This window comes from Athalia rosae, chromosome 1 (assembly GCF_917208135.1).
Source record: "Athalia rosae chromosome 1, iyAthRosa1.1, whole genome shotgun sequence".
NCBI lineage: Eukaryota > Metazoa > Arthropoda > Insecta > Hymenoptera > Athaliidae > Athalia > Athalia rosae.
In genome coordinates, this window is record NC_064026.1 from 30,934,521 (window position 1) to 30,944,604 (window position 10,084).

General features: G+C 41.0%; 2 protein-coding genes and 1 long non-coding RNA gene across 3 annotated transcripts; 2 read left to right on the forward strand and 1 right to left on the reverse strand.

Moving 5' to 3' along the window:
- Positions 1-68: 68 nt before the first annotated feature.
- LOC105684190 (xyloside xylosyltransferase 1) lies at positions 69-2,614 on the reverse strand. Its single transcript, XM_012397359.3, has 3 exons — positions 1,504-2,614; positions 947-1,420; positions 69-575 (listed from the first exon to the last, which is right to left on the reverse strand). Exons 1-3 carry the CDS (start codon positions 1,918-1,920, stop codon positions 369-371), a joined length of 1,098 nt encoding a protein of 365 aa, XP_012252782.2. The 5' UTR covers positions 1,921-2,614; the 3' UTR covers positions 69-368.
- Positions 473-1,091, forward strand: LOC125502203. The gene is made up of 2 exons (XR_007280053.1): positions 473-691; positions 775-1,091. It is a non-coding gene; the product is annotated as an uncharacterized LOC125502203 (long non-coding RNA).
- Positions 2,615-2,815: 201 nt separating the features above from the next.
- LOC105684188 (RING finger protein nhl-1-like) lies at positions 2,816-9,452 on the forward strand. The gene is made up of 11 exons (XM_012397357.3): positions 2,816-3,039; positions 3,494-3,751; positions 3,820-3,959; positions 4,031-4,332; positions 4,436-4,555; positions 4,651-4,872; positions 7,736-7,893; positions 7,969-8,198; positions 8,284-8,630; positions 8,701-8,768; positions 8,926-9,452. Exons 2-11 carry the CDS (start codon positions 3,495-3,497, stop codon positions 9,146-9,148), a joined length of 2,067 nt encoding a protein of 688 aa, XP_012252780.2. The 5' UTR covers positions 2,816-3,039; position 3,494; the 3' UTR covers positions 9,149-9,452.
- The last annotated feature ends 632 nt before the right edge of the window (positions 9,453-10,084 follow it).

The following is a 10,084-nucleotide window of genomic DNA, read 5'->3' on the forward strand; positions in this document are numbered from 1 at the left end:
TCTAAATCCACGTCCTTGGAAAGGAAGAAAAGAAGGAAAGAATGATAATCAAAATTACTCATGGCGAATCATGTATAAATCTTATCTTTAATTACTCTTTTATTTTTACAAAATTAAACTATTCTCCTATTCTTGTTAGTTATAATTTTGTACAATAATTACTGTTTTATATCCTATAAGTAAGATGGTTGAATTCATCGTCAAATCATTGGTTAGCATTTTGATTGACAGACTTGATGTGAGCATATCTACAAGATATAGAATTGATATTGCATTTTTTACTGACCCCGTTTTCGGCCATAAAAATATTCAAGCAAGTTCAGATCATTGAATACTTCTGTGTGAATTTCTATCAATCTTGGAATCATTTAATAATCAGGAATCGGCGTGTTGCAATTTCCATGCCAAAGTTTTACGTCTGAATCGCACCGCGAGTAGTTAGCAAACACATCGGCATACCCATGTTCTCCCCACCATGTACATAATTGACGATTCCAACCGCAGTCTACCTTATGGATTAATTCAGGTCTCTCCATACCAAGGATTGTATAGAAATCCTGATCACCCAAATGTCCCTAAGAAATAAATTGGGGAAAGGTTATTAAAATGTTATTAAATCCCGTCTTCAAATTGAACAACCTGAATGCTCGAATTCTCGGACGTGAGATTGGAAATAGAGACAATAAGATTTGTGAGTATACAGTCCTTGGGTAACAATTTGTAATCCTCTGAATGTAAACAAGATATAACAAGTATGTATACTAATGAGGTCAGGAGTCTACTGGATGGAATTTGTACGGCACAGATCAGATTCAGAACAGATTATTCATTCGCGGAATACCGAAATCATAATGTCATATTACTGTGTGCCGATGTTCTTCCCAGAAGGGGATCCAATATGGAACAAAATTCGTGTTCGAAAGAGGTGAGTGTAAAACATACGCACCTTGAAGTAATATTTTTCAGTTACATGATCAACGTTGTCCTTGCTGAGTATACTGTCATATTCTGGAGATTCTCTAAGTCGTTCAAAATTGAAAAGCACCACACCACTGTTAAACCCTGGAAATCCACCCAAATATGCCGGCTCCCCGTAATGGGTAGCAGGATTTTTGCTTCTATATACATAAAGGACATGCCGGTATACTGGAGTTAGTTCAGGTGCTAAACCAAACAGAGCCTCGGCACCAAATTTGTCAAACTCTTTAAAAAGTTCTTTAATATCGGTCTTGAATTTTGTATCAGCATCAAACATCGCAGCTTTTTTTTGGTTTGCTGGTGCTATCCTATGCAGACCAAGAGACAGGAAAAATAAAGCATCTGAATAGTAAGTCCCAGGGTTGCTACTGAAGTGTGGAGACATCACTGAAACGATGTCTTCGAGTTGCTTGGCAAGTACATGGACATCATAGAATCTGACCTGAAAAAAACATATGGAACATAAGTGGAAATCTGTAAATGAAGTCAACTGCTCAAGAATTATAGGGTATGGTCAGCACTTACTTTCATGTATTTGCCACTTGCTTTAACAACTCCCTGTATAAGAGTCTCAGCAATTTCTCTGCTAGAGTCATCGGTGATTACATGGAAAGCAATTTTAACCGAGGCTAATCTCAGAAGAGATGCGGTAAATATTTTAAATTTCCTTTTCATCGGTGAATTAGATGTGACTTTGGTGAATATGCACCAAATATTATGATACTCCACATCTGAGCTAGTTCCATTATTAAGTTCAGGCAGTTCAATGAACCGCTGCGCGTTTATGGAGGTTGAAATAATCTTTGTTTTAGTATCGTTTCTGGCATCGTTACGGTAAAAGTTTGACGTAATGGACAAAGTGGGCGTTTGGAAGCAGTAAAAGAGGATCAGAAACACAGCAAGAACTGTCAGATTAACTAGGACCTTGTGTAACAAACGCATTTAACTATTTAATCCTCATTAATTTTATACATTTATGGAGCCAGGATCACGACAAACGCTCGCCTCTACTCGACGATACATTTATACATGGGCCCAGAAGCTCTAGGTCCATTGCATTCGACTTTAATAACTGATAATCACAAAGTTATTGACATTTTCACTACACCACACACCCACCAAAAACAAACATGTCCTCTGGTTGTGCGTGATTCCAAGGTCGACTCTCGGATATCTCAATCGAATCCGACGTCGAGAGTCGACTAAAATCTAGCCCAGTCGAAGGTCGATCAGAAATTCAATTTGAATTTTGATCACCTTCTGCGGCGTTATTATTTGCATGTTATTACCTTCTTCTCATCTTACCTCGACACCTCGAATGCATTCTTCGAGTAAAATAATTTCTCATGATTCAATTAATTTCTATAAACATGCAATAATTGTATAAAATTACCTATATCGAGTGGTGAGCTGAAGCACTGTTTTTACGAGGCACATACATCTCGTTTGCATCTCAATTTCAAATGGTTTCAAGATCATTTGAATAATTTGGATTAAATAATCGATGATATAAAATCACAATTTACAGTCCGTAGAAGCACGTGCATCGTCTGCAGACGTTTTACCATTGAGAATAAATAACTATATCAATTCTCAATGGTTTGACTACCTGATATATTATTGACAAGGTATATGAAACGATAAACGAAGTTTGAACTTATAGAATATCGATAAGACCATTTATAGGGGACGATTAAGTCACGGACTAGATAAATATCAAAGGTATATACATAAGTATTATCGTTGTATAGCTATTCATATCTTGATAACGATATGTTCAATAAGATTTTTATCTAGCAAAAAATATCTCTGATTTCGTCATCAACCGATCTATTGTTCCGACAGAGTTTCAGTGTCAACAATTTATTGTTAAGATATACCACGAGCGGTGTGTACTCCTTTGAGCTGCAGCGTTCAATTTTTAAGCATGATAAAAAAAACTAGATACACATAATTTCAATTACACATTTCGCATAATTATTCGTGCAGTATACGTCACCAGGAGTAAGAAATCGTCAATAAAAAGATTTCGTGGCCTGAGACGGCCAAAATCGTATACCGGTAAGTTTCGAGGAAACCGATAGCTTGACAGTTGATTTAATTAATCAAGCCTTTCAATAAGCTTCGTATAAAAAATACAACCTGCGGATATAACTCGCGGGCTCGTAGATATTATGAAAAGTGCGTGACATCCTCATTTTTTAATCAAAACCCGTATCGTAACTTACAATTTATGAAATGCACAGTACCGAACGTTTCCGTAAGAGAAGGAACGTAAAAAAATTGAATACAAAAACTGGGACTTCTACCTGATGACATATTACGAGCGCAGCGGAGTTAATTCGATAATAACTTGATATTGAATCAGTGTATATCTTTGATAAGGTGTTATACGGCGTGGCATGTCCGTGCATGAACTGATTGTACTATGACTAACTTATTTGTATATCAGTACAAATGCGCGTGTGAGAACTGAACATTGGAATATTTCTCACGTTGTGATTGAATTTTTCAGAATGTCGTCAAAATTCATGAACATTTTTAAGAAGCAGCATTCTAACTTGAGTCATCGCGATACGTCTCCAGTGATCGTTGGAAACTACGAAGAGTCCAGTGCCATTATGCAGGAAATGACCGAAATACCTACCGATTTTATACTCGGCCCAATCCCCAGCACTTCAAAATCCACGAGCTCTCTTACCGCGAGTCGATCCAACGTAGAAGGACCTACAAATGCCGCCGTATCGGAAAAAATTAAGAAAAGACCGCACAGGTTCGCTCAAGTTGGAGTCAACCTCTCAATTCCTCTTTTCCCGATTATATTCAATTTTGAACCTGCAGGACCTCTCTTGGAGCGATTGAAGATCTTCTGCAATGTCCCGTTTGTCTGGAGCGACTTCGAACGCCCCGAATGATGCCATGCCAGCACACATTTTGTCTGTCATGTTTGGAAGAACAGCTCGTTTGGCCGGGAAACGATAGTAAGTCATCGTATAACAGTGTTCGGTCTGATAGAACTTTTTTATCCCATACTTTCCACGTTTTTCGTTAGATCGGTCGATCGCTTGCCCTTTGTGCAAGTTAACGGTGGTAGAATGCATTCCTCGAAACTTACCAACAAACCTCTACATCGAAAACCTTCTCCGAGTGTTGGATAATTCAGGCGAAAAGCTCGACCATCTGGGATTCACGAGTCCAGTTATTACATTCGCATCGATTGCTGACCAACCCTCTTTTCTCGTCCAAGAACCTTCTTCCTATATTTCGGTACCAGAACCTTCTGCACAAGAAACACGATGCGTGATCTGCTCGACCACTTGCGATCGGGATCGCAAGTGCAAACATTGCAAACAGGTAATTATAAGCTCCGGACCGGTTCAAATAAATTCTCAAGTTTTTCACATTAGATTTTGGTCGACTAATTACGTTGTGATTGTTCGTCAAAATTTTTTTTCAGGTATTTTGCAGTGTCTGCTGGGTCGCTCACATGGACGAGCTCAAGGAACAGCTCACCAACATCAGCGACCAGCTCAGCAACACGACGGTTCGATTTGAACACAGAATCGAGGATTTCAAGGTGATCGAGCATTCCGGACGTTTGATTTCTAATTTTTGTTCATCGAGTTCGAATTGATGCAGCGCAGTTGATCGAAAAATATTTCCTATTACCAGATTCGCGCGGCTCAGTTGACGGAATATATAGACCGCGATATCGAAGTCCGGATCAGCGAGCTGCAACAAGAACGAAATGAGAGAATAAAACGAGCTGAAGAATCCACGAAGAAGGGTGAAAAGTTCGCCGAAGACCTGAAGGGAAAAATAATCAAGGCTCAAGAGGAGGTCATGATGCACAAGAACTTCAAGTTCGACACGCTCGCGGACAATCAGGAAAAGGTACGTCTTATAAAATTGCATAAATCTGAAAAAAAAAAGAAAGGATCTGGACATTATATTTGTAATTGGCGGGGGAGCGGCGAAAAATCTTAAAAGCTTCAACATCGGAGGTGAAAACGCGACTGCTGGGAAACCACCAACTCAGGTATTGATCAGCAGCGTGGAGTTTAGTGCTAATGTGTTTAGCGGTTCACGATGATGATCGTCAAATGCAGGCAGAGATGACACGGATGCTGGTGGCGTTTCGGTATATTGTGGAGGACATTGCGCGGTATATTATGTACAGAAATATATACATATAATATTTCGGTATCGTACTAATACACACACCGGATCAACGTTAGCCATCTTCGTCTACCAGATACACGCCTATACCCCTTCCATTTTGGCTTCATGGCGGGTGGTGATCGCTGGGTAAGGTCTGCCGATGACAGGCCATTACCACTGTGTGCGCAGAAACCAGCGGTGGGTGCTTCTGGCAGGGTGCTGCTTCTCAGTGCTGCTGCTGCAAAATGGAACAAACCAAATGCAAACCTATAGTATAATACACGGGCAAAGAGGAGGGACGGACTCGAACGTCCTACGATATAAATCTTTGAAAAATTTCATTCGTTTTTCGGGGTATTTTTTATCTACGATTTCACCATATTTGGACCAAGATGAAATGCAAATCATTTTAGTACGTGCTAGTAGTAGCAAAGAAATAGTATTTGCATGAGACACGGCTACTGCTCATAATTTCATTGCAAGAGATTGGAATTTTTTTTGGAATTGTTTTTTTAGTCATTTTCGAACCGAAACAATGGTTTTCATGAAAATTTCTCGCAGTCCATTTTTAATTGCTTTTTCAAATTCTCGTGAATCTAAAAATTCGAAATCTGTTTGTACTGCGCGCATTTTATTCTATTTACAAACAGAAGTCGAGAGGTACACCTATATTATAATATACCCTGTAATATCTTGCCTGCAAGTAGATTCCGTAACAAATCAATTTTCCTCCCTCTGCAGCAGCAGTCGTTGCCGATTCTCAGGGGCACGCCCTCTCCTCTCCGTAGGCCACACCCCATGAAAACACTCTTTCACCCCCAAAAAAGCTCCGTGCCTGTAAACCCAAGGGCCAATAATTCACGTCACCAACATGTTTCACCCACACAAATACTTATGGATACTTACACACAATACGCACATCTCCGCGAAAATATAATAATATCCCGTACGATGCACACGAGAGCGACGGATCACGCGGGATCTACTCAAAATTTTTCATTCAATTACGAGCTTTATGGACATTTTATTGTTTGCATGGAATCTATTATCCCATGAAATTTATGTGGAGTGAATATTTGTCGATTTTCATAATTAATTTCAACAATTGGAGCGCGATGCCGTGTGAAGAAATCGTCCGAAACGGTTGGTTTTCTTTCACATACAAAATCAACGCTGTCATCCGACCTGGCGAAAAATATTGATCCATCACAAATTGTTTCAATATTTCAGATTTTATGTTTTCTGTGATTTCGGTCAGCACCGCGTTAACTGTAAGATCTGATTTTTGGAAGGTGATGTAACGGGTGATTATACTTTGATAGATATAATTGAAAGCTGATGTGCATCGTACGCGTAGAGAAGAGTTTAGGGGTGTCGACGACGATGACGTTGGATCGCGGGGGCCCCCCAAACGGGCTGGTTATGCCCCCAAATTAGCCACAGTGACATATTGCTACGAGGACCCTACATTACGCGAACGCGTTGGGGGGTGCCTGGGAAAATGAACTGACCTGTAACTAACTCGTCAGTCGTTTGGCTTCTAATACGTATGTTTATGTTGTACACGAACGCGTTTGTCGTCAAAGTAGGTATGCAACTCCCCCTAAATCACCCCACTTAACCGACTCGTGAAACGATTTCAAGTAATTACTTGGAAGAGAGATCTCCTTGGAATTTATACTAGAAACTGGGAATTCCCACTCTTCAAATCACTAACAAATGATCTGATCTGAAAACACCAGAAACATAGAATCAGCGAAATCACATCACGGGGGTAGTTAAAACGTTTTTATTTACGGGGAAGTAAGTTTTGGCGATTGTTTAAATAGAATTTAGAAGCCGGGAGGTCCCAGGCGATTAAAATCGCGCTCTTCTGATCGTAAGCGGTTCGAGTGGCCATTGCATGCGTCCGAGTACGAAGTTTACCTATACGTACTCGCGCTCGTCGAGGACATAACTTGTATCGTCGTTGGCAATGCAAGTGACACATGCGAGCTGGTGGCGGAGAATCGAAGAGCGCAGAGCTTGAACCGCATGAGTTTTGAGTGCATTGATGCGGCACTAAATTGCGGGCAATCGAGGACATAGAATATCCGCGTTTTCCCGAGTGTTGTTACCCCGTGTGTGGAATCGAGTCACGTGTCGGCGCGTGCGTAGCGCACGCCGCGGCGCCTGGGGGTGTGGAAAGGTGGAGGGTTTTTCTGGTCCTTGCAGGACGAGGGTCGCGGCCCGAGAACCCAAGGGTGGCTGACTGCCTAGCTGGACCGACTGCACGTGTACCTAAAATAGGCTTGACGGTGGTTTGCTTTAGTTTTGCCTTCTTCCGCGTACCTCCCCAAGAACGAAACGACTTTCCTACAATCCTACACGCAATCACCACGTGCGGATATTGCGTACACCCAGCTTAACGACAAACCCGCAGATTTTCCTATACAGGCTTTTGTAACACAATGAAATATATTTGGAACATCCAAACCTCGTGATTAATTGTTAACTCGACATTCACTCTAAGCGATAATCTGCCAATCGTAGAGATATCTGCATAACGTACACCCATTTATCCGAGGGAGATATTTCACAATTTTGTTTTCACTAGGTCAAGACATTTCTCGCCCTGCATCGTCGAGCGAGCGACTTGATGGCAGCGGTAGCTCTTTGGGGGCCGGAACTTACGGACTCTGCAATCGATGAGCGGGACGACAAACAAAGACTAGATTTTTCATCGACCGAAGAAAATGCCTGGTTTTATTACAGGTACAGTTTCACGTGCAACGAAACTTTTTAGCCATAACTTGTTTTTTATAAATCGTTTGAAAATCGGGAGCACAGAAGCCGGCAGTTCACGCCAAAAGTTGTGGTCGGTCGCGGTATCGTTCAGAGACCTGCGGGAATCGCTGTAGATCCTTGGAAAAAACATCTCCTGATCGCTTGCCCCGGTACAAGACAAGTTTTGGTACTCGACAAAAAATACAGAGTCCACAGGCGCATACAACACCAGGACATGATGTCGCCCCAGGGAGTTGCATTCCTCGAGGACTTTGAAGAGATTTACGTAACCGGTATGACCTCAATCATATGTGAATGATAATTGATATTGATACTGGTAAAAAGGCGACAAAAAAAATATTCTGTTCACCTTCCTAGACAAGTGGAAGCATTGCATCCACGTCTTCAACCGTAAGGGTGACCTTCTTCGACGCATCTGCTCGAAGGGTCAAGGAGACGGACAGCTGAGAAGTCCTGAGGGAATTGCGGCACATCCTTCTAGAAATTTACTCTATGTTGCCGATACGGGGAATGACCGCATACAGATTTTGACACCGGACGGTGCATCATTTGGCTTCATCGGACTTACCGGAAAATCGGAAACTACCCTAACAAAATCCGGACTCGCGGTCAGTTCGAACGTCACATTTTTCAACCAACCCACCGCAGTCGCGGTATCGGAAACCATGATCGTCGTTGCGGATTGTGCTAATCACAAGATCAAGGTATGTCACGCATGAGCAAAAATTTTCTCAGCGATAGCCATAAACGAAAAAATATATTTTGCTTCTTCAGATATTTGATCATGATTCAAATCTACTTCGCACTATCGGAACACCGGGATCTCACCGAGGACTGTTGAGGTTTGTAACAAATTTTTCTCCAGTTGAAGATAATTAGATTACGTTTTATCTATTGAGATCAGATTTAATTAGATCTATCGCCATCCAAGTTTCATAAGTTTGATTATTTGAACCCGATTATATAGATAGGTATGAAAATTGATCAATTAATCTGCAGGACTCCAGAGACTGTGGCTCTCGATCCAAAGGGTAACGTGATCGTTGGTGACTCTGGAAATGCAAGAATTCAAATTTTCTCAGCGAGCGGAGAACTTCTGCGAGTTTTGGGATCCAAGGGTTTTAAAGAAGGGCAGTTTGGTTGGGTCTCTGGTATTCTTATTAAAGACAACCTTGAAATAGTCGTTTCAGACGGCAAGAATTATACGGTACAAGTATTTTAAAACTGTTTAAGAAATTCTATATTTTATTGGCGTCTGAACTTCGTGATGTTTGAGTGTTTGAAAAAAAAAAAAATTTAGTCAGAGCTATACTTATACAATAAGTTGATAATCTAATCATTTGTGTCGTCATTATATTAATATATGTATCGGTAAAGGTCTTCAATTTTCACATGTATTCACATTTAGCGGATATGTCTTTTTGTTTGTATGATCATGGATATATTGAACTATTGTTATGAACGATCCAAAAGCAATAGATATCGTGCATTTACTGGCGTAAATTAAAAACATTTATTTATCTGTATTACAAGTATTAATAGTAAATCGTTCTCGGATTATCCTGCTCAATGTTCGAGGATGAATCCTGGATCAATTCCGAATATCTGCTCTACGGTGTGATATAACGGATAGACGTAAGTCCTGTAGGATACGTGTTTGCTTTTCCCGCAACTCGTAACCGCGGAATATCCAAAACCTTGAAAAGCAAATATGAATTCCTGGTTATCCGCAACCACTCGTGTAACCTCGTAAGCATATTTGACCAATAAATAATTTGGCAAACAAATTGATCCCCAAGGACTATAAACAGATACTTAGGGGCACGCGCCCGGCGATAGTTTCCCCATGACACGGTAAAAGTAAAGCAGCCATAGGGCACCCTCAACCGATTCTACAGACCCACCTACACCGGCAAAATTTGGACAACAATTAAACGGCGATCCCCCGGGACCCCGACTGTGAGAACTCGAGAGGGGCCCGCGGCGTGAAATCTCTATTACCCCGGTGATGGTCACCGATTCCCCATGCATAAATGGGTCTGTACATGTCTGAATATGTGAGAAACATTTGTATGTATTCATGCGCTATACATATATTATAATAATAGCGATGGTTGCTTTCATACCGAGTCCTGCTCAGTCTAGTAGCGTTGTAAAA